Below are 25,361 nucleotides of genomic sequence, written 5' to 3' on the forward strand. Positions count from 1 at the left end.
TTTATTGAAATGAATTTTTAGTTTCCGACAGAAGGAGTTTGGTAATGAAACAGCCAATGTGTCTACTTATTATAGAAAATGTAGAAATAAAGATGCAGGGTTTCAACAATAAACTACTGTACCGTATTCCGTCATTAGACCATAGGCATATTAGATTTTCTTTTTCAGTAATAGAAAATGTTGCTTGTTCCTCAAACTTGCTTCTTAAATACTTCTAGATGTAAAAATAAAAACCACTACAAGATGTTTAATTGCTGTGTAGGCCTGAATTTTAGATAAATTAATCAGGAATGTGTTTGTAACTATATGCTAAATAATTATTTTTCTACTTCATCTTGCAATGCAATATTCGTCTTTTATATTACCAAATTTTCTTCTCAATAAAATTAATAGTACTTGGGGATTTGAGGTTGCCTGGTAACTACTGAAAAATTGCTAAAAGCCAGGGTATGCATTCACTCTAATTATTTTCTTTCGATCTTTCTTTTGTTTAAGGATTGAAACACGCTGAGCCAAGCATGACTGGCAAAACACAGACCAGCAACGTCACCAACAAGAACGACCCGAAGTCCGTCAACTCTCGTGTCTTCATTGGGAACCTGAACACAGCCATCGTCAAGAAAGCTGACATTGAAGCAATCTTCTCGAAGTATGGAAAAATAGTCGGCTGCTCAGTTCACAAAGGCTATGCGTTTGTACAGTACCTGAGTGAGCGTCACGCAAGAGCGGCAGTGGCTGGAGAAAACGCCAGGATCATTGCAGGCCAACCGCTTGGTAAGTCCTGCCGACTATGGCTGCACATTAGAGTTCTACTCGCCAAACACACTTGGACACAACGTTGTTGTTTAAAAGCCAGCAGTACCATGGTATTTATTTCTTAACCAGTTATAAATGCCCTTACATTTATAACCGATACTGTTTTCTTGTTCTCATATTATACTAAGTGTCTTATTTTCTCTACAAGTTATAAGCTTGAGATCAAGGCTGACTTGTCATACTTAGTACCACACCAGTCTTAATAGGCAAATGAAAAATATGCATCACATTTAACTTTGACTTGATTAATGTCTTATCTTCCAGGAAATACTATATGAAGCAAAAGAATCATAATAATTACTTTTTATACTTATATTACTTATTCTGAGAGGCTAATGTATTTCCCTCACTTATCGTTTTTATTTTGGGAGGAGAAGGGATAGAAAATAACAAAAATAAGTAAATCTTGAGAAATCTAGTCTCATTCCTTGTGTCTAATCAGAATGCCTTTTCATACAAAGTAGGTGTTTTATAGCTTCATAACTTTGCTTTTCAGAACTCGTGTTTCAATATACTGATCTTATCTTAAACCATATTGCTAGACTCAGCAAAGGCTTGTCTTCCAGATGTTCCTTATAGGAAGCTGGTTCCTGAAGAAAATGCTTAGCTTTCCAGGAGGCATACCCACTTCCAGCTTTATATATTTTGTTTTCAGTGACAGGGGGATACTTAGGTATAGGTAAAATCACTTGCTTCTTGAAATTTTAGACTCTCAATGAGATTGTTTATGATTTTCAGCTCCCACTAAACCTTATAAGCTCTTAATTTGAAGTGAATTGATTATGGATCAAATAATAGACCCCTTTCACATAAAATTGATATTAACTTCATGTACCACAACCTATATAAACATTTTTTTTTCTTTAGAATGGGAAGAAAATTAATATTAAGGCATGAACTGGGCTAGTACTTTACCTATATTATCTTATCTCAGGGCATATTCAAGTAACTTCTAAGTAGAAACAATCTTCATATCACAATGTGTTTCAATTTATTATAATGCAATTAAGAAATTAAACTTCAGTAGTATCAGAAAAAAATTAAACATCTTAATGTGAGTTCTCATAGTTCTATGGAATTATAGATATATCCTTAAACTGAGAATTGATTATGCATGTGATGAAACCTAGCTTTTATCAAGTGGAAAATATTAACAGCCATTTTGTGTCCGCAAGTAAGGGGACACTGAAGTATTTTAAGTTGTTGAAAATTTTTTTTATTGAAAGAATAATCCATTAGCAGTTTGATGGATGAATTAACGTGATATAAAACTAGAAACAAGGACATGTGTTGGGAGACTACTGAAAGAGTCCAGGTTTCAAATTACAGAAGTGAAGAGGGAAAAATTAGGAAAATGATGTAGAATCAGTAGGACTTAATGCCTAGTTCTCAAAATGGGTGAGCCAGAAAGAAAGAAGAGTCAAGAATGATTCCCACATTTCTGGTTGAGTTCTCTGTTGAATTGCCTTGTGGATCACGAGGATGGTGGAGAATGATTTCCAAAGGGAAGAAAGATTTTTGCGTAGGACAGTGAGTTCAGGATTGAATAGATGTTTTGAGATTGAGGTACATGCTTCAGGATATCCAGGTATATGATCTAGTAGAATCTTGCAAGTTCAAACTAAGAGGAGAGATTTAGACTAAAACTAAAAAATGTATGTCATCAACACGGTGTTAACACCATGGAGATGGATAAGCTCACCCTGGGAAAGTGTATAGCATGAGAAGAGTATTGGCTGAAGATGGATCTGTGGAGAAATCTTTGAGTCCGAATAACTAGAAGAGTCTTTCTGATAAGCCTTCTGAAAATCTCCATCTGAACTGCTTTTGCACAGCTCTTTGCTCTCCCAGTTCTAAATTGCACTTACTATGCCCTTCCTAAACTTCCTGTATTGATGACTGCTTTCTTAGCAACTGATCCTTATGTCAGTCCCATTACACTATCAATACTAATGATTTCCAAACTCCCAAGGCCATGTGCGCAAGTATTCTTATTTATTCTAATATTTAAAAATCTCATTTAGGAGAGCTTAAGCCTATCATCTTCAAAGTTTAAGTTTCTTTCCATGTCATTATCTTCTATACTCAAAGTCATTTGCTCAGCTGAGTAGCAGAGAACATTTCGTCCAACTGGCCAGATTTCAGTGTCTGTCCTTGATAAAACCATTGACATAAATATCTTTCAACCAATTGCAAGTCAAGCACTGCAGACCCAGTAAAGATGATTTTACTCACTTGACTACATTAGTACACCTGAACAGTTAAGAACCAGAGCTCCATATACCTGGATTATAAAATATTCTGTATCTTTCTGGTGAAAACATCATTTAACCATGAAATTATCATCAAATTCTCATTTGAAATTTTAAGCAAGTATATATTTTACATTCTTCTCAAATTCAGATAAAATGAGAAATTATTTTAAAAATTGCTGGATTCTCCCAAAAAATTATAGTGCACAGAGTACTAAGGGAGCTCAGAAATTAGAGCTCAAAATATTGGAACTCTAATTTGAATTTTGAAAGTAGGTCACAGTCTAATGTTTTGATTAACTTTTCTCCCTTGGATTTTTTATTCATACTATGCTGACAACATTCCTAAATTTTATACCATTACTCATGAAAAGGCACCTTGAATTAGCTCCATGGTCTAGCCATTTTACCAACATGATAATGAACACAAGAAATGTTTTATGGAATACAGTTTGCTGAAGTTGTTTCCCTTAAAGGCATATAGCACATAAACTAGTAATTAAGGTGATGTGTTTCCCTTGTGATTAGACTGCATATTTGTTCCTCCAGAATGATTAAACAAAAAGCAAAGAAAAATGTCTATTTCCTCAAACTGCACTGAATGTCTCCATTCTTTTTTAAATCTGTGATCGAGGCATGTCCCAAACCTGACTGTGAGTTTGGCATGTTTACTAGGGTGCCTTCTCCCCTTTCCGATGCTGTTTAAAGTTTATGCCTTTGTTTTTCGGTTCCCAGTTCACTCATTCACACTTGTGTGGCACATGGCGTCGTGCCAGCTGTGACCACAATCTGTGACATATTTCAGGACGATCCCCTCCTCTTCTCCACTGAGATATCTTCTTATTCCCAGGGCGCAGTGGACAGTCTGAAAAAACTTACCTGATAAACACCCTTTATCCTTTGCTTGGAGAAGTGATATTCGAACACGTTAAAGGATTTTAGATAAATAAACTGGGTGGGGAGGTGGATTTTGTGTACTGCTGCCTTCCTAATGCCCATAACAGCATACCCTGTGGGTATGAGGAAGAGGAAGTTTGGAAAAACTTTGATTTTCTTGGCATATACTTCTTCAGTTCTTCAACACGTCTTTGTGCTACAGTTGAAAAAGTGATGCCCCCTTTGCATCCCTGGTGTCCTGCCTTTAATACGTAATGAATGATTGCTGGACTGTGGAAAAGAACAATTAATTGCATTTCATCCACAGTACATAGGGATTTTAAAATATCAGAATCTAACTGTGAAGTTATTCTGAATATGTTTTGTAAAAAAAAACATAATTTTTATAATGCACAGCTCTTTACAAAAATGCCTTTCAATTTGGTTATTTAACATAATTTAAATTAAAAAAATTTTAAAGAGAATCCTCTTCTTAGTATTTCATTGAAATTGAATTCTACGTTTTGTTAATGTTAGAAATATTTATTATATTTTTAATCCAAATTTAGCCAGTGGAACTACTTTTTCTCAAGCACATTATGTGAGAGATGAAGTAAACATTTGAAATGTCTAATACTGACAATTTTTATGAGAGGTCACACGTAAAGTGTCAGCTTGTACCAAAATATCGTGCAGAGGTTGGAGACTAAGTCTAGATCAGTTCCAATTTGCACTGATTACAGTTGGCTTGATTACACACAGGCTATAAATAAACATTTGTAATGTCTTTATTTTTAGATAATTTCACTCATGATGGTTGCAAGAGCACAATTTATGAACTTAGGAAGTCAGTTATTAATAGTAGGAGAAATCCAACACTAAGAAAATCACTTATCTGTAGAAACCATTTTGCTGTAACACCTGTGTACAGGATCCTGTTGTTGAGGTTCAAAGTCTAGCTTAAAAGAAAGAACATAAGATAGATAATTAGATTAAGATAGATAATTAGATTAATTTGTATTTATACTATAGCTCTCTTGAAATTGCTTAAGGAATTCAAAGAAAGTGCATGAATATGGATTGCTAATTTTAAAGTAAATCTGGTGAATAATTTTAATCCTGACCATGATAGAAGTGAGGGAAAATGAACTGATAAGAAGAAAGATATTGGAGAACAATCCTGAATATGGACAGAGAAGTAAGTAAGCAAATGCTGGTAATACGCCAGTGTTGCTCCATGCTGGATATACTCCAGCCATGTCCTATGAGTAATGGATTTCAAAAGTGCTTTTATTCTCAGCCACTATTTTGCATTCAGAGTGATCTTCTCAAAAGACAAATTTAACCATATCACCTTTTGATAAAAAATTATCAGTGATTCCTCATTGTTCTCAGAAAAGAGACTGAAGCCCTTCCTGTGGCCTTCAGCGCTCCATGACTTTGTTTTCTGCTCCGGTGGACTCACCACAAGATCCTCTCAGCCTTTCCTGGGCTCCAGCTAAATCGGCTTGTTCTTTGACAAGTCATCTCTCCCTCACCAGGACTTCTGCACACGCTGTTTGAGCTTGTGGAATACCTTCCTTACCAAGCTCTCCGCCATCCCACCTCACTTCCCGCTTTAACACTCCCTTCAGTTGACTGTCCTTCAGATCGCAGGTCAAATGTTTAAGGAAACCTACTTTGGTGCCTGGGAACTATTGGCATCCCTTTCCAGCACATATCTTCTTTTCAGTTATATTTTTATACCGACTATTTTGCAGTTGGTACCTGTTCTTTCTCCCCATACGTTCAGTTCCTTGAGAACACTGACTACGTATGTTTATATTCATCTTTTCGGCACCTTGTGAAGTGACTTAGCAGCAGCAGCAGTGTGCTGATGCTTTCATGATCAACGCTCCATATGTTCTGGATGAATGCCTGAATGTTTAGAAGAACAGAACAGGTGAATTTCACTACAGGACCTTTTGTGCCCAGGTGCTTCGGTCGTGTGTGACTCTTTGCAACCTTATGGACTGCAGCCCACCAGCCTCCTCCGTCCACGAGATTCTCCAGGCAAGAATACTGGGTGTGCTGCCATGCCTTCCTCCAGGGGATCTTCCAAACCACCTCTCCTGCTTCTCCTGCACTGCAAGTGGATTCTTTACCTCTGAGCCATTAGAGAAGTCCCAAAGGGCCTTGTACCCCCATTGGAAAGTGTAACACAGAAAAAGAAAGACAGGGAAAGAAGAAGAAAGAGGAGGAAGAGAAGCCAGAGAAAGAAAAAGGGGCGGTTGCAGGTTCCCAAGGAAGGAAGTATTATAATAGGGTTGCTGTAAAGAGAAGGCTCTGTGGCCCCCTTCAGAGGGGATTCAGTCTCTCAAAGTCAGACACCCAGAGACAGCTGTGCAGTGCATGCTAAGTTGCTTCAGTCCTGTCCGACTCTGTGTGACCCTATGGACTGCAGCCCGCCGGGCTCCTCTGTGCGTGGGACTCTCCAGCCAAGGATACCGGACTCTGTTGCCATATCCTCCTCCAGGGGATCTTTTGGACCCAGGGATCAAACCTGCGTCTTTTATGTCTCCTGCATCGGCAGGCAGGTTCTTTACCACTAACGCCACCTGGGAAGCCCAAACTATTCAGTATCCTGACTTGACTTTTCTAAATATAGCCCAGTCTTTAATAAGCATCAAATATTAACATATACATGTTTTGTCCAAAGGTTGTAGTAAATGATATATGGGTTTAAAGAGAAATTTCATTCATGGAATGCTTCCTTTCCAGTCCTTAAAATGGCGCCCATTAGTAGCTTCTTCACTATTATTAATGGTTAGGTGTTTTCACAGGACTTCATCATCGTCAGAGCTTCGCCAGTGCAGAGTCTTATTTGATTCTCACAGCAATACTGAGAGGGATGTAGTGTGAGGAGTCGTGTCTATTCTGCTGGCTCGGAACCGAAGCTCAGAGGAAGAAACTTGCCTCGTAGCCCACAGATGCTGCTGCTGGATGGCAAACTCACTTAACCTCATTCTAATTATTTTCGCTATCCATTCTTTTTCCAAGGAAAAGATATTTACTTATTTCCGTTTGGCTGTGCCGGGGCTTAGCTGCCGCGCGGGCGTCCTCTAGTTGCAGAGTGAGCGCTGCTCTCTAGGCCTGGTGCGCGAGCCCTGACTGTGGCGGCTTCCCTGCTGAGGAACTCAGCCTCCTGAGCACGTGGGCTTCAGGAGCTGCGCTTCCCAGCTCTGTTGCACCCGGGCCTAGCGGCTGCGCCACACCTGGGATCCTCCTGGACCAGGGTTCGAACCCACATCTCTGCCATCGGCAAGGAGATTCTTTACCACCGAGCCACCAGGGAAACCCCACTCTTCATTCCTGCCAGCAATTTTTTTTTCATCTGAATATATCATTAAAGCTACTGCACATTTTATCATCCAGACCAGGATGCTTCTGAGAGTGAGAAGGGACTCTATTAATAGACTGTGTTGTGATGCCAGGCTCACACCAGGCACCTTGAATGCATGGTCTTTATTATCTACTGCACTTTTACTTAAGTAGATTTGTCAACTAGCTTGTTATTTCTTATAGGACAGTTGTTGTACAGTATTTTAGTTAAAGTATAGTAGCCTCAGTGCCAGATAATCCCCAACATTTTAATAGTTAACACAGTAGAACTTTATTCCTTTCTCACATAAAATACAACCAACGTCCTGAGGAGGAGATGGGAGAGGATGAGGGCTCTATCCCTCTTTAACCCAGGGACCAGGCTGGAGGCTGTTCTGACATTTTGTGGTTAGTGGATGCTGTAAGGAAGATGAAACCTTTCTTTCTTCTCGTCAAGGTTTGCTAGCGGATCTGATTATTAAACTGACGTTAGAGAGAGTAACTGGAGAAAAACAAATTTGCTTTGTATGTACAGGAGCTTATCAGAAATAATAAACTCAAAGAAGTGACCAAAGCAGGCAGCTTTTGTAGCTTTTAGACAAACAATAAATTTGTGACGAATTGACAAGATAAAGTGGTTTGGCCTTGCGGTGGTGAATTATTTAGGAAGGAACAAAGTTTGTTGATACAGTCTTTGGAGCCTCAAAATTCCTGAGTTCTGGTAGTGAGGATGTCTCTCTAACTCGTGGTGCGGAGAGAGTAAGTACCTTTTCCATGAGAGATTTATTTCTCAATTTCAGGGGGAAAAAAGGGTCAGAGTGTCCTTCTTGCATTGGCTGTCTCTCAAGTAACTCTGATTCCAAATAATATGATAATAAATATGTCAAAGTGAAATATTTTGGCATCTCCTGAACCCCAAACTAACATGGATCCAGAAAGATGTCAAACCAGTGGACCAGTGGGAAAAGAGGGCGGCGAGCTGGCAGTTCTGCATTTCAATCCTCTAAATAGTGCCCATCTGACTGCTCATATCTCATTGCCCACACCTGGATGCTAGTGCCTTCCCAGGTGGCACTGGTGGTAAAGAACCTGCCTGCCAATGCAGGGGACATAAGAGATACAGGTCCGATCCCTGGGTTGGGAAGATGCCCTGGAGGAGGCCATGGCAACCCACTCGAGTACTCTTGCCTGGAGAATCCCATGGACAAGGAGCCTGGTGGGCTACTGTTCATAGCCTCTCGAAGAGTTGGACACGACTGAAGCAACTTAGCACGCATGCACCTTGAGGCACATGGGGCTGCCACTCCCACCAACAACCAGTAAATCTTTAGCGGGCAGATACTTCTTTGCCACATTTGGTAAAGTAACTTGAAGAAGGTATTCATTTAGAATCCATTTCCTAATCTGTAAAGTGGAAATAATAGTGTTCAGTCCAGTGTGTAATACAGAACTCATATATTTGTGAAGGGCTTGAAACCTTACTTGCATATGGTACGAACCTTGTGATAAAAATTTGTACATGGTGATTTCAGCCTCTGAAATCACTCTAGTGCTATGAAAAATCCTCCATATTCTGGTTTTTGGTTTTTTGTTTGTTTGTTTGTTTGGCTACATCAATCTGGGTAGATTTTGAATAGATGGTATAGACAGTCCATAAGAGTAGAGACAGTAATTGCTGAGGATAAGAAATTAATTCAGGTGATTGCAAGTGTGATTAGAGATGACTCTAGAAAAGCAGATACTTAGAATCATAATTGGAAGGATGGGTGGATATGGAGAGGCAATTCTCCATGACTGAAGCATTATATCTGGAGTCCTAATTCAGGCAGAGGTGAATAAAGCCCTGTGGGTGAAGAATAGTCTCATAAGAGTAAAGAGAGATTAGATTGATGCCGGGCTGTGCAGGGTCTTGCAAGATATATTATTAAATCTAATTATATAGAAATATTTATGAGATTGTATTCACTCTAATGAAGATTGGCTTCAAAAGAATATCTTATATTTGTTAACTATCATTTAAGTTGCTGTTACGTTTTACTTATGTAATATATTATTTAATATGCATATTGATTTCCTTATACTGTTGAAATATTCATTCACTTCTTCCTTCATTTGTGAAAGAATTATTAATGGTCTGTACCAGCCAGGACATCAGCTAGGGTGAAGTCTGCTGGAAATGAAGATTACACTCAGATTTAGTGCAGTTGTACATGCTATTTACTGAGGATTTTATTTTTATTCTTTGTTATAGTTATCTGTCATTAAGTAACATGGTGTCTGCACTTTGAAATTTCTGGTGGACTGTATATGGCCATAGACATCTTCAGAGCAATATTCCCTAACCTTGGTGCTGTTTAAACTTGGGGCCTTTGTGTTGCGGGCTTGTTCTGTGCATCGTAGAATATTTAGAAGCAACCCTGACTTCTGCCTACTCACCCCTAGTGGCTCCCACTCCCAGTGGTGATAATGAAGAAGTCCTCTGAGGGGCAAACCACTGCTGGTTAGAATCACCAGCACTCTTTGAAAGCAATCATAGCAAAGTAAACTCCGTTCATTTAGAAAATGTTTAACAGTTTCAAATAAGATGAACTATGTGAAAACACATAGTGCCTTGTCATTATTTTGGAACAACGTTATTTATGATATTGATAGATCTTTTCTGTTTGTCCAGAAAAAGAACACGCGGTAGGTGCAGTTCAGAGAAACCGTTATAGTGTGTTTATGGCCATAGCTTAGCACTTGTATCACCAGTTTGTTTTAATCCTTAAAAACACAAAGGCCAGAAACAAATTAATCCATCTGTTCAGTTGACAGCTTCATATGTTTATTGATTTAAACAGTTTTAAAAGCTCTCTTTCTCTCCGCATGCTCAGTATAGTACCTTGCAGAGATGTGACTTCTTTCATTCAATCTTTCCATTCAAGCATTTCGGATTGCCACCAGAAATTGTGATGAACAAGCCTTATAAAAGTGGCAAGTGAAAAATATTGAGTGTTGAGACTGCTCAGATGCTCAAATATACGTTATTCAATAGTAGCTCTAAAAGCTTGTTAAACAAAGAGATTAGAAGTGCAGCATCCCTACGTGGTGTTTCCTCTAACAAATACTTTGGTTCTCCCATTGCATCTGTCCTCCTCCATTTTGGTGAGTTATTCTCCTTCATATGCCATCAGGTACAAATTAGATGTGATGTCTGAACATACAGTAAGTACAGATAGTCAGATAACCTCAGCCAAAATGATGAGTACAGGTGATTATTTTGGACAAGCTAGACTGTTGCAGAATGCCTTGAGACATACATAGTCCTTGTAGGGTCTTCTAAGTCATGAAAATCTTGTAGAAAACTTCCAGAGTACTGCTAGTAATAAGGAGCATGTTTTAGTAAGACATCATTATATAAACCTATTGCAATTTTTAGTGTTAAGAAATTAGTTTTTGCCTGGGTGAGTATCTAAAGAGTATATTATTAACAGACATTATCAACTTGATAGTTTGACAGTTTTTATTTCCCAAGATATAAATTATATGCTAATCTTTCAGTTAATTTGACCATTAGCTGCAATAAGAATATGAACATTGAATTATTAGTAAATCTTTGAATTTTTCCTTCTTTGAATCTATTTACCTTTCTTTCTCTCCTGATGTCAAATATATCTCTATATTTTAAGCAACCAATTTTCCAACAAGTTTATATTATCCAGATATACAAAATGGTTGCCAGTTACAAAATGTTGTATTTAGAAGACTATTATATTTGTTTTCAAAATTTTATTCACAACGCAGTGAAGGCTCTTGAATGTTACACACAAGTGAAACACTTATTGGGTGGTATTCAATATGTCACTTTTATCTTTTCTGTAATTGCCAGAAATATGCTATTTTAAAATAGTAGGCTTTAGTAAGAACATTATCAGCTCTACATTATTTTCACTCACCAAAATTCTCAAAGAAATTCAAGATTCACTTTGTTACATTTAAAAACATTATCTCTCCAACATCTGTCATGGATTCTAGACTGTTAGTTTCATTAACCCCATTTTACAAACAGCAAATCTTATAGTGTGCTAAATGTTACAGAGAGCATCTTTTCATGAAGACAGAAGTCTTAGAATGTCCTTCTAGTGTTTTTCAAGATTCTTGTAGGTTTTTCGTAATTCTGCTGTCGGAACTATACATATGACATCTGGTGACTGTTTGTCTTCCGCCTCTTCCTCCTTCCATCTTCATCGTCATCATTCACTGTTCGCAGATAGTAAGTATTAAAAACAATAGACTACAGAGCACAAAACACTCTTCAGGTTTTCAGTAAACAGAGCTACAATATTTCATGCTCTTTAAGCAAATGCTAATTAGCAAAATCCCAGAATAAAGTGAATTGCAGAGTTAACGATGGCAGCCTGGGAGATGCATGCCCCCACATATGGCAGAAAGCCTGGGGCATTTTCTTTCTATTTCCTTGTTATTTTGACTGCGCTGGGTCGGCATGTGGAACCTTCGCGAACCATGTCCCCTGCACTGGCAGGCAGACTCTTAACCACTGGATCCCTTCTGTATCGTTTCTACTTCTAAAATTGTTTATTTGACTCAGTCACTGAACTAGATTAGTGAAAGCAGTGCTAGATACTGTTCCTGAGCAATTTTTCATTAATATCCTCACTGTAAACTCCTAAGCAACAGTTAGAAGGACCTTATTAGCTCTAGCCTGTTCTAATTTCTCCCCTAGAACAAGCGTAGACACACTAATAGATAAAATAAAATACCTTGTTATCCTTTAATCTTAACAAAAATGTCTGAAAGTCCCTTGGGAATTGATCTCAAAGTGCCTTACTAATGTAAGTGTTTATTCTTTCACCAAAATTTGTGTGATTGTTAGATGCTAGCCAGCCCATATGAAGCACTAAAGGAGCATAGAAACCGAAACACAACGCCACACCCAAATAAAGTGAAGTAACATAAAGTAACATATAAAGTAAAATAGTGCCCTCCGAAAATAAAGGAGATGGCCCTTAGAAGATACTCTGTGTAGTAAGCTATGTGCATATAAAATAGTCTGCAAATGGAGATAGCAAATACAAGATAAAGCTTGTCATAATGCTTATCAAGTGCCATAAAATTAAGTATTCTAAGTTTATTGGGGCCACCGTGGAGTGAAATATACAGGTATGACATAACACACAGTAGAAGGTAGAAACTATAAAGGTAAAACATATTGTAATGCACATTAAGTATTATGGGAATTTTTTGAAAGGATTGCAATATTTTGAGACTGTTTGGAGAAGATCTTTGGGGAAATGTAGATTTCAATTTAAATAGGTTAGAAATACCTAAAATAGGTGCTAAATATTAGAGTATTAACTCTTGAAAAAATATTGATACTACAATTCTGAATTTAAATGAATTGAAATTAAAACACAGAAATTTAAATTAAGCTTTCCATTGTTCATGAAAGACAGTGATTAAGAGCACAGGTTCTGGATTCAGGCTTTCTGGGTTAGAATTCTAGCTTTCCACAGACCAGTTGGATAATTTGGGGCAAGTTACTAAACACCTTAGTGTTGGTTCCTTGTCTGTAAAATAGAGATAATCTTAAGGAAGTCCACCTCACTGATGTAAAATGCTTAGAATATCACCCAGGATATACAAAGGGCTATAAAAAACAAAGGGAAGTGAAAGACTAGACCGCTTATTAGGCTTTCCTGGTGACTCAGGCAGTGGTCTGCCTGCAACGCAGGAGACCCAGGCTCAAGCTCTGATCCGGAAGATCCCCTGCAGAAGGGAATGGTTACCCACTCCAATATTCTTGCCTGGAAAATTTCATGCACAGAGGAGCCTGGTGGACTGCAGTCCATGGGGTCACCAAGAGTCAGACACGACTGAGTGACGAACACTCACTTTCAGATGTCTGATTAAGTCCCATTGTATAATGATTTTGAAACCCTCCTAACACTGAATCGACTGAAGTGACTTAGCAGCAGCAACACTGAATTTAGAACACTGGAGCCCTGGTCTTTAATTTGAGCTTTCTGGAGGCATTGAGCCTATTCACGAATTTACATGCCTGCGTTCTGACTTAGTCATATATGAGCAGAGCATGGGCTATGAGTCCCCAAGAAGGACTCATGTTCATTACGGCTCCTGTTCTTTTTCTTCTGCCGAAGAAGTGTCTGTTTACTCAGCTCTCATGAATGCGTTCTCCAGGTTTCCTTCCAAGGAGACTTTTTTAATTTTACCATTTACATTTAGACCTTATCACTGTACATTTGGAATTGAATTTTTTTATGTTACCTATCAGTGAACATATTCAGATATTTATTCCCATACAAATATTCAACTAATTTCATTTTTGAAGAATTTATTCTTTCCATACTGCCCTGAAATGTCAATCCGAATATAGAACAAATATGTAAATACTTGTATATAATATAGAGTATATTATATATATAATTAGACATAGAACTTTATTTAGTATCAATGTATGTATATAGTTACATATGTGCTTAGATACTGCAATATAAATAGTACTTATATTAATGTAAATGTCATCCTTTTAGACATTTCATCTCATAATTGTTCATTAGGAGTTAGTCACTCAGTGGTGACCCCACGGACTGTAGCCTCCCAGGCTCCTCTGTCCATGGGATTATCCTGGCAAGAATACTGGAGTGGGTTGCCATTCCCTTCTCCAGGGAATCTTCCCACCCAGGGATGAACCTGAGTCTCCTGCATTGCAGGCAGATTCTTTACTGTTTGAGTCACCAGGGAAGTTCAGCACTGGCACATGTGTTGATATACTCAGATGTCTTCTGAATTCACTTACCTTGTGGTCATAAAAGGTACTTAGTATGATTTTAGTCTGGTCAAATTTGTTGAGACTTGTTTTGTAGTCTGGAATGGGATCTGTCTTGGAGAACGTTTCATATAATTCAAGTGGAGTATATGTTCTTCCTTTTTTGGATGGAATGTGCTTTACATATCTAGTAAGTTCATCTGAACTAATGCCCTGTTCAAGGCCGGTGTTTCCATGTTGATTTCCTATCTGGACGATCTGCTGATTGATGTAAGCAGGGTGCCCAAGTTCCCTGCTGCTCTTGTAATTCTGTTAGTCTCTCCTTTTATATTTGTTAATGTCAGCTTTTTAAGTGCTCCTATGTTGGGTGCATATATATGTGCAGGCGTGGTGTTTTCTTGTGGAACTGTTCCCTTTATCATCATGTAATGTTCTTCTTTACCTCTTGTCACAGTCTTTGTTGTAAAATCTAATTTGTCTGATGTAAGGACTGCTTCTAAAACCTTCTTTTTCGGTGTGTATGCCCAGGAGTGCGATTGCTGGATCATATGGCAGTTCTATTTCCAGTTTTTTGAGGAATCTCCACACTGTTCTCCATAGTGGCTGTACTAGTTTGCATTCCCACCAACAGTGTAAGAGGGTTCCCTTCTCTCCACACCCTCTCCAGCATTTATTGCATGTAGACTTTTGGATAGCAGCCATTCTGACTGGTGTGAAATGGTATCTCATTGTGGTTTTGATTTGCATCTCTCTGATTATGAGGGATGTTTAGCATTTTTTCATGTGTTTGTTAGCCATCTATATGTCTTCTTTGGAGAAATGTCTGTTTAGTTCTTTGGCCCATTTTTTGATTGGGTCATTAATTTTTCTGGAATTGAGCTGCAGGAGCTGCTTGTATATTTTGGAGATTAATCCTTTATCCGTTGCTTCATTTGCTATTATTTTCTCCCATTCTGAAGGCTGTCTTTTCACCTTGCTTATAGTTTCCTTTGCTGTGCAGAAGCTTTTGATTTTAATTAGGTCCCATTTGTTTATTTTTGCTTTTATTTCCAATATTCTGGGAGGTGGGTCATGGAGGATCCTGCTGTGATTTATGTCGGAGAGTGTTTTGCCTACGTTCTCCTCTAGGAGTTTTATAGTATCTGGTCTTACATTTAGCTCTCTAATCCATTTTGAGTTTATTTTGGTGTATGGTGTTAGGAAGTGTTCTAGTTTCATTCTTTTACAAGTGGCTGACCAGTTTTCCCAGCACCACTTGAGGAAACCAGAATTGAAAGAGACACATGGAATATAGAACTCAAACCAGGCACCATCCCGGTTAGAAAGCGCCAGGAACCGTTACCGGTAGAGGCCTGGGCAGGCATGCTGCCCCACATCAGTAGAATGAAACAAGCGGGCATTCTAGTAGAGTGCCAGTCAGCTTGGAATATGCTGATCCTGCCAGTCAAAAAGGAAGGATATCAGGACTATAGGCCTGTACAAGATCTCAGGCTAGTCAACTAGGCTACTGTTCCAAACCCCTGTACCTTACTTGGCCTCCTCCCGCCGAGGACTAAAGCTTATACTCGCCTACATCTCAAGGATGCCTTTTTCTGCGTACACCTCAGCCCAGCGTTAACAGCCCATCTTTGCCTTTGAATGGGAAGATCCAGTTGGGGGCACCAAACAACAGCTCACCTGGACTCCCCCACAAGGGTTTAAGAACTCCCCAGCCATCTTTGGGGAAGCCTTGGCTTCTGACCTGGACTCATTCCATCTGAAAGAGTATGGATGTTGGCTCCTACAATACGGGGATGACCTGCTGCTGGCTGCTGAGAGCAAGGTAAAATGCTGGGAAGGGACAAAAGCGCTGCTCCAGCTGCTGATGGAAGCAGGTTACCAGGTATCGAAGAAGGAGGCACAGATCTACAAAGAGGAGGTTAATGCTGCCCCTCGGGTGTTCAGACACAAACCTCCGGGGAGTCAGCTGAGAGGCACGCTGCCTCTTGAACACCGGGGAGTGGACTTCACTGAAATGAAACCTCACCGACACTACTGTTACGTGCTGGTCATGGTATGCACGTTCTCGGGATGGGTAGAAGCTTTTCCTACCTGGACTGAAAAAGTGCATCAGAAGTAGCCCAGTGCCTGCTTAGGGAAATAGTTCCCGGATTTGGACTTCCTACCAGCATTGGATCAGACAATGACCCGGCTTTTGTAGCTGATTTAGTCCAACAAGTAAGCAAAACTTTAAACATCAAATGGAAACTGCACACTGCATATAGGCCCAGAGTTCTGAGGTGGTGGAATGAACCAACTGGACACTTAAAGAGACTCTCCAAGTGGATCATAGAGACTGAATGCTCCTGGGTGGGCTTGCTTCTGACGGCTCTGCTCAGACTCAGGATGACCCCACAGTCCCAGGGCTATTCTCCATATGAAATCGTGTATGGGAGGCCCCCTCCCATAATAAAACAGGCGTCAACAAATTTGCCTCACTTAAAGTTGCAGGTATTGCCCCTTGGATCCATCACCCGAGGGTGAAGAGAGCATACCACGCAGACCCAGAAAACGCTGAGTGGACTGCAGAGAGGGACCCCGCTAACCCTCGAGAGGCTAAGACCGTCCTTAAGAAGAAGGAAAAGAAGATCCCGGACGAGCCCCTTGAGGATGAAGCCGCACAATCAGCTCCTGCTGCTTGGTCTCATCAACGTGCACGTTCCTACACGGACTTCAGATACCTCCAACTGCTGGGTATGCGGGGCTACGCCTCTGTCTGTGATGGACGGACTTCCCTGGTGGCTGTCACTGCTCCACCAAGGAGATTTTAAACCACTCTGCTCTTTTCTGGGACACAATCATAATCTCTCCCTGCTCTCTGGGTGTAAGCCAGACCTACAGTCAGTAGACTCGGGTGACAGGGTTACATTTGATATAAATGCCAGTGTAACAAAACCCTAACCTACAACAAGCCCCGGTAAATCTACCTTATTTACATGCTAGGTGGGTGAGGTCTGTGTTTCAATGGTATGTGTATATTGCTGCCTTATTCGTACCCTAACTAATTTCACAAAACAGACCCTCCTAGATAGAACAAAAGCCATCCAAGCCTTAAATGAAGATCAAATCCAGATGAGAAAAGCGGTAATTCAAAATAGAATGGCTTTGGACATACTCACAGCTACTCAAGGAGGGACCTGTGCTATAATTAAGGTGAATGTTGTGTATGCATTCCTGACTTATCTGACAATGTATCAACCGCTTTAGATGACATGAAAAACCAGGTAAAAGCAATGTCAGATGAAAACATTCCTTTCTGGACTTCGGTCCTATCTTGGGTGAAGGGCGATTGGTGGAAAACTATATTTACCATAGTTTCCTTGATAGTTCTGCTTTGTGGACCCTGAGTTTTACAATGTATTATGAACTTTGTAACCCGAAGGTTGATGTCATTCTCCCAAATTGGCGGTCAGAGAGCCAGGGTGCAATATATCCCTATGAACGATGCTCATAATATGAGTTAAGAGCATCAAGAGGGGGGAATGAAGGAGGAAACTTCATGGACTCCATCTTAGGCCAGGCTGCGAACATTAGGTTACACGCATGGTCACCCTCCCAATGGACTCTGAAGTTTGTGCCCTGTGTCCACAGAAGTGGCATACCAGTGGGAAACCAGACCCCCCGCACAGAAGAGCTTCAGGACTTGTACTTGGACTCTCCATTGCCTAAAAGAATATGCTAATTATCTCTGTAACAGAACAAAGCGGTAAATTCCATCATGTTTATTGGGAAAAAAAAAAAAGAAAGAGACACATGTACTCCAGTGTTCATTGCAGCACTGTTTATAATAGCCAGGGCATGGAAGCAACCTAGATGTCCATCTGCAGACGAATGGATAAGAAAGCTTTGGTACATATACACAATGGAGTATTATTCAGCCATTAAAAAGAATACATTTGAATCAGTTCTAATGAGGTGGATGAAACTGGAGCCTATTATACAGAGTGAAGTAAGCCAGAAAGAATAACACCAGTACAGTATACTAACGCATATATATGGAATTTAGAAAGATTCAAATGATAGCCCTGTATACGAGACAGCAAAAGAGACACAGATGTATAGAACAGTCTTTGGGACTCTGTGGGAGAGGGTGAGGGTGGGATGATTTGGGAGAATGGCATTGAAACACGTATGTTGTCATATGTGAAACAAATCACTAGTTCAGGGTCAATGCATGTTATAGGATGCTCGGGGCTGGCATGCGGGGATGACCCAGAGGGAGGATAAAGGGAGGAGGGAGGTGGGAGGGCGGTTCAGGAGGGGGAACTTATGTAAACCCGGGGCGAATTCATGTCAATGTATGGCAAAATCAACCAATATAATATTGCAAAATAATTTGCCTCCAATAAAAAATAAATTAATTACCACAAAAATAAAAATAAATAAATAAATAAAATACAACCTTCTTTTTGTTTCCACTGACACGGAGTGTCTTTTCCGTCCGTTCACTTTCAGCCTGTGACTGCCTTTAGATCTAGAATGAGTCTCTTGTACGCAGGTTATACACGGGTCTTACTTTTTATTCAGGCAGCCACCCTGTGTCCTTTATTTGAGCCTCTTTTCTACTTACATTTAAAGTAATTATTGATGCATACATCCTTATTGCCATCTTGCTAATTGTTCTCATTTGCAGGTGTTCTCTTCTGCTCCTTCCTCTGTAGTAACTGTCTGTAGTATTATATTTGGATTCATTTCTCTGTATTTTTTGTGTATCTATCATAGATTTTCAGTTGTGGTTACTTTGAAGTTTGTATATAATGATTTATATATATCTGTCTATTTTAAATTGATATCTCTTAATTTTAAATGCATATAAACACCCTAAATTTTTACTTTTCCTACAATGTTTTATATTTTCTATATTTTCATCTTATGTCTCCTTTAACTACTCATTTTAGCTGTAGATGATTTCCTACTTTTGCCTTTTACCTTTATTACTAGGTATATATATGGTTGAACCAGTAGCTTTACTATTTGCCTTTACTGGTGAGGATTTTTTTTTCTTTCTTTCTTTTTTTTTTTTTAAATTTCTAGTTGTAGCTGTTTCTTTCTGCTTAAAGATGTCCTTTTAATATTCCTTGTAATGCTGATTTAATGGTAATAATTTCTTTTAGCTTTTGCCTATCTGTAAAATTCATTATTTCTCCTTCAATTCTTGTTTCTCTTTCTTTCAATTCTGAATGATAACTTCACCATGTGGATTACTCTTGTTTGCCATTTTTGTTTACACACCCTTTAATATATTGTATAACCCCTTTCTTGCCTGCAAAGTTTCTGTGGAAAAGTCTGCTAATAGCCTTAAGGAGTTATCTTATATGTAAATAGCTGCTTTCTCTCATTACTTATAAAAAGCTCTGACTTTCTTTTTTGCCACTTTAATCGTCATATATGTTGGTGCGAACGTAGGGATTCATCTTTTTTGTGACATGTAAATAGTTGCTTTCTCTTATTGCTTTTAAGAAGCTCTGACTTTCTTTTTTGCCATTTTAATCATCATGTATGTTGGTACGAACGTAGGGATTCATCTATTTTGTGACTTTGTCTTTCTTTGAACTGTATTCATGTTTGTGTATGTTTCTGTTCTAGTCTTTTTTTTTCTCCTTCCAGTTCATTTCTTTTTTTTTATTTTTTAAATTTTAATTGGAGGCTAATTACTTTACATTACTGTATTGGTTTTGCCATACGTTGACATGAATCCGCCCCGGGTGTACATGTGTTCCCCATCCTGAACCCCCCTTCCACCTCCCTCCCCATCCCACACCTCTGGGTCATCCCAGTGCACCAGCCCCGGGCATCCTGTCTCATGCATGGAACCTGGACTGGCGATTCATTTCACATATGATAATATACATGTTTCAATGCCATTCTCCTAAATCATCCCACCCTCGCCCTCTCCCACAGAGTCCAAAAGACTGTTCTATACATCTGTTGAATTGATATGGAATCCATGTCTTACTTTTGCTTTACTTGATTCTTTTTTTTTAAATTCAAGTATAGTTGATTTACAATATTTTGATAGAAACAAATCACTTTTAGGTACACAGGAAAGGGGCTCATGTGTGCGTGTATTCTCTTTGGGATTCCTTCTCATTGTAAGTTACTATAAGGTACTGAATATAATTCCCTGAGCCATCCAGCAAACCATCATTGCTTATCTATTTTATTCATATAGTGTGTATCTGTTGCTTTCCTTGATTCTTAAATACATTTCTGGATGGTTTTCTGCTATAAAGCTTTGCTGTAGGGCTATGATAACTGATTTTCTTGCCATTGTAAGTGACTTGATATTTTTGAAGGAATTTTTAAACTGTAGAGTAAGGATTTTTAAAGTATGTTTTAAAAGACACTCTGATTAGACTGTTGGTGTTGGCTATTTTCAGTCAATATTCTCAGGCATGCAATGTGTTCTTTTAGTATATATTTTGAAATTTGATTTTAGGAAAGCATTCTTTAATTATAACTCATAGTTGTTACCTCATATGAGGTTTTTTGCTATCTTCTATATATATATATATATATATTTTCTCAAACTCTTTTTCTTTTTTTTCTTCACCTAATTTTGATTTTTAAAATTTGTCTCTTTTCTGTTCCTATTTCTCGTGAGACATCTGATGTATTTATTTGTTCAATGTTTTAGATTTTCTTTGAGAAAATATTTTTCTATTATTTCCAGAACTTCCAAGTTCTGTTATGTATTTACAGATATCTTTTCCATTCAATTTTTCTTTTTGGCTACACCACAGAATATGCAGGGTGTTAGGGATCCAACCTGTGCCCCCTGATGGAAGCAAAGAATCTTAACCACTGGGCCATCAGGAAGTGCCCTCCACTCACTTTATTTCAGAGATTTTCTTATTTTAATTAGTGTAGTTGTTTTGTAAGCCTCTACACTTCCTTTACATTTTTAAACTAATTTAAAATTCATAAGGTATAATTTTGTTCTTTTCATGGCCATGTATTTCTGGTGTACTTTTGTTGCCTATATGAATATTTTTTATCTTCCTTACTTTATTTTATTTTCTCTTAAAACTTATTCTGATACTTGTGTATCAATTGTATTTGCTTACAATTTTAAAATTAAATTCATTATCTAATGTTTTCAGAAGAGAGGTCAGAATAGGTTTTGTTGTTTCACAACTTTAAAATTCACTTGTTTTCATAAGTGACTTTAAAATATGTCATCTTACAATTTCAGATCTCTTTCCTCTGTGCCTTTATTCAATTTTACCTAAACTTTTAATTTTCTTTATTTTTCCCTTTTGCAGCCTTTCTGTTAAATTTAGAATATTTTTGTTCAATTTTAGGGAGAGATTTTACTTGGAATAGCATTGCTAGTTGTTGGTTAAGAGTTTAAAAGTCAAAGCTTCTCTGGAACAAAAAGGTTTGCTGAAAATTCAAACCCCTCTTTTCAACAAATTGTGTAATAAAAGCCATCTTTTTTAATTTTTATTTTTTTATTGGAAGCTAATTACTTTACAATATTATATTGGTTGGTTTTGCCATACATTGACAAGAATCTGCCCCGGGTGTACATGAGTTCCCCTTCCTGTACCCCCCTCCCACCTCCCTCCTCCCCTTATCTTCCCTCTGGGTCATCCCCATGCACCAGCCCCGAGCATCCTGTATCATGCATCGAACCTGGACTGGTGATTTGTTTCACATATGATAATATACATGTTTCAATGCCATTCCCCCAAATCATCCCACCCTCACCCTCTCCCACAGAGTCCAAAAGACTGTTCTATACACCTGTGTCTTTTTGCTGCCTTGTATACAGGGTTATCATTTGCATCTTTCTAAATTCCATATATATGTGTTAGTATACTGTATTGGTGCGTTTCTTTCTGTCTTACTTCACTCTGTATAATAGGCTCCAGTTTCATCCACCTCATTAGCACTGATTCAAATGTATTCTTTTTAATGGCTGAGTAATACTCCATTGTGTATATGTACCAAAGCTTTCTTATCCATTCGTCTGCAGATGGACATCTAGGTTGCTTCCATGTCCTGGCTATTATAAACAGTGCTGCGATGAACATTGGAGGACATGTGTATCTTTCAATTCTGGTTTCCTTGGTGTGTATGCCCAGGATTGGGATTGCTGGATCATATGGCAGTTCTATTTCCAGTTTTTTGAGGAATCTCCACACTGTTCTCCATAGTGGCTGTACTAGTTTGCATTCCCACCAACAGTGTAAGAGGGTTCCATTTTCTCCACACCCTCTCCAGCATTTATTGCTTGTAGACTTTTGGATAGCAGCCATTCTGACTGGTGTGAAATGGTATCTCATTGTGGTTTTGATTTGCATTTCTCTGATTATGAGGGATGTTAAGCATTTTTTCATGTGTTTGTTAGCCATCTGTATGTCTTCTTTGGAGAAATGTCTGTTTAGTTCTTTGGCCCATTTTTTTATTGGGTCGTTTATTTTTCTGGAATTGAAATGTAAGACCAGAAACTATAAAACTCCTAGAGGAGAACATAGGCAAAACACTCTCTGACATAAATCACAGCAGGATCCTCCATGACCCACCTCCCAGAATAGTGAAAATAAAAGCAAAAATAAACAAATGGGACCTAATTAAAATTAAAAGCTTTAGCACAGCAAAGGAAACTATAAGCAAGGTGAAAAGACAGCCTTCAGAATGGGAGAAAATAATAGCAAGTGAAACAACTGACAAAGGATTAATCTCAAAAATATACAAGCAGCTCCTGCAGCTCAATAAAAGCCATCTTAAGGTTTTGACTGCTGTTTTCATACAGCCTATTACATTTGCAGGGAGTAACTGCTTGTAATGCTGGACCAGTTATTTTTACTCCTCTGTCTCCCACACAGATACAGGGATCCCACATAGGTCTTTTCACAGGTGATGATTTTGTTGCATGCACTTTCTAACCCTTGGAGTTTCGTGGGAATACTTTTGTCAGGATCAACTGAGCTGGAGAAAGCTGAGCTGCCAGGTATCAGAGTAGCTGATTAAAACAAGAAGCCAAAGTGAAAATAATGGCCAAGCCTTTCATCATTTACTGTGATGAAAGGTTATAAGGAAGAGGCAAATCCTCCCTGTTCGCTTTTTCCCCAAGGGTTGCCACACTGGTTCAGGGTCAGGTAGGTCGGAAGAGATACGGGGTCATCTCTGTCTTCTCATTGCTGAAGGAGACATGAACAAAAGGATCCCGCCGTTTTGTGAATGTGATGCTAAGGGAAGAGCAAAAGCAGGGCTTGGTGTGGAAAAGCCCTGGGTATTGAGGCAGAGTGGAAAAGAATGTCTTCAAGGTTTCCTGCCTCCCGCAGCTAGTAGGTCTTGGCAGAGACTCCGAGGAAAATATCTTGGAAAGGCTCCACACAAGGAGAGTTTCGAATAGAGGTGCCTGGGCTAGTAATGCAGATAGAGCATGGCTGAGGAGGGCACCCTGAGTGCTTGACCACAGCTCTGCAGCTCCATTCAGAGACCGCCATGCACTGGCTCTGCAGCTCTTCTGGTGTAAGGAGTGCAGTGTTCCGCCTTGAGGTCTGCCAGGTCAAGCACTGTAGTTACGTATGCTGGGACCTGAAAAATCACCTAACATTTCTAGCTGGGAGCTGAACTTTTCAACCTCCTTACTGATATTTGTTGCATATGTCATATTTGGATTTGTACCGCAACCATCTGAGTTGCTATGTTAGAATCCATGCTGCCAGCACCACCTATCCATAGTAATCTACACGGAGAAGGTTGTTTTCACAAGTTATAAAAACTGGGTTGGCAGTTATTTTGTTTCATCTCTTTAAAGATTCCGGAGAAGTATTAGGGGAAATAATAGAGATATTTTCTAAAAATTGAACAGCCTTGATAAACACAGCAATTAAAGTTTAATCAAAATACGTGAACAAAATTATTTGCTTTATGTTTCTTCCATGATATTCCAAGTGTGTGTTTAGACTTCAAATTGTACTGCAGCATTCCTTGCTTAACCACTTAGTCAGTGAGTGAGGTGAGAACCTGCCCATGGAGATTTAGTTAAAATAATGCTTATTCATCTCTAAAAAGACATACTTTTTATTATACAGCTTTCTACCTTAGTCTGCCAAAGCAAAAAGGGGTTTATAGTATAGCAAAAGTATTGTAGCCCCTCAGAAACTCGTAAGATAGTCGCTTTAATTCAGAATATAAAAGCGATAAACAGAATTTCTACAAATGCTATTATTCTGAAATGTTCCTCTACTGTTGAAAATAAAGATTTACAGTAAAAAATAGACTTTCCAAATGTCTTACTGAATTTTAAAAATTTTGTTTAGTAGCTATAAAATATCATAGAAACATAGAAACAAATTATTTTTCAAGTTAAGAAAGTAATTACTCCATGGCAATTGAATCTTAGTTCTATAACTATTACTCATGTTATAAATATAACCTAACATTAAAAAAAAAACAAGGAAAATTAAGTACAACAAGAATTTTCAAAGCTATAGACATTTAGACGAAAACCCAGAAGGCATTAACAAGAAAATGGCAAATCTTCCTAGTTTTAAAGTTAAATTTACTGTATTTGTTATAATTTCCTGGGTTTTTTTAATTCAAATTTAGACATATTCTAGATAAACTTTAGAGAAAACATACAAATGGCCCACAAAATCGGTCTTTTTAAATAATTATACCAGAAACAACAAGCATTTTTCACAATATAACTTTTTATATTTTCAGTAAACAAGTTTTTTTAAAAATGGTTTATTGATGAGCATTTTGCTTCTGGTTTGAAAATGAGAATAATATATGACACAGTTCATACCTCAGAATCTTTCAAGTCCAGGTCTACCTGTAGTTCATAGAATGAATATTTTATATATACTTTCTAGATGAGCGTGGTATAAGGAGAGAGCTGTGATAGGAGTAATTAGGTAAAGCTTTCTTTTCTACAAGGTGACTTTTCGGTTGAAATGTTGTCATTAATGACTTGGTAGAGGTGTAGGTAACCACATTCCTGTTAAGAGTAGTAACTTTACAAAAAGCTGTAAGGAAAGAAAATTAAGCGGATGATATGCTGAGGTACTTAAAGGCAGTGACTGACTACATTGGCAAGCAAGGAAAAATAATTATAAAAGATAATTACTCTGGGGAACAGAGCTCCACATCAAGTTGTTCACGGTTGTATCCCCATTTCCTAGGCTAGTGAATGGTGCTGAATAAATATTTGTTGAAATAGATCCCTGTCATTTCTCTCATGGTTGGACCAAAATAGTAACTGCAAATGA

The 25,361-nt window shown here is 38.4% G+C and overlaps 1 protein-coding gene across 1 annotated transcript in view; it reads left to right on the top strand.

Moving 5' to 3' along the window:
• Positions 1 to 518: 518 nt before the first annotated feature.
• The window catches only part of RALYL (RALY RNA binding protein like), a 412,556-nt gene continuing 387,713 nt past the window's right edge, over positions 519 to 25,361 (top strand). Inside the window, exon 1 of the mRNA XM_088844683.1 lies at positions 519 to 774. Within this exon, the coding sequence (XP_088700809.1) occupies positions 519 to 774 (256 nt within the window). The remainder of the gene's footprint in view (positions 775 to 25,361) is intronic.

This window comes from Moschus berezovskii, chromosome 16, assembly GCF_049115385.1.
Source record: "Moschus berezovskii isolate FMDL1 chromosome 16, NW_MosBer_1.0, whole genome shotgun sequence".
Taxonomy (NCBI): domain Eukaryota; kingdom Metazoa; phylum Chordata; class Mammalia; order Artiodactyla; family Moschidae; genus Moschus; species Moschus berezovskii.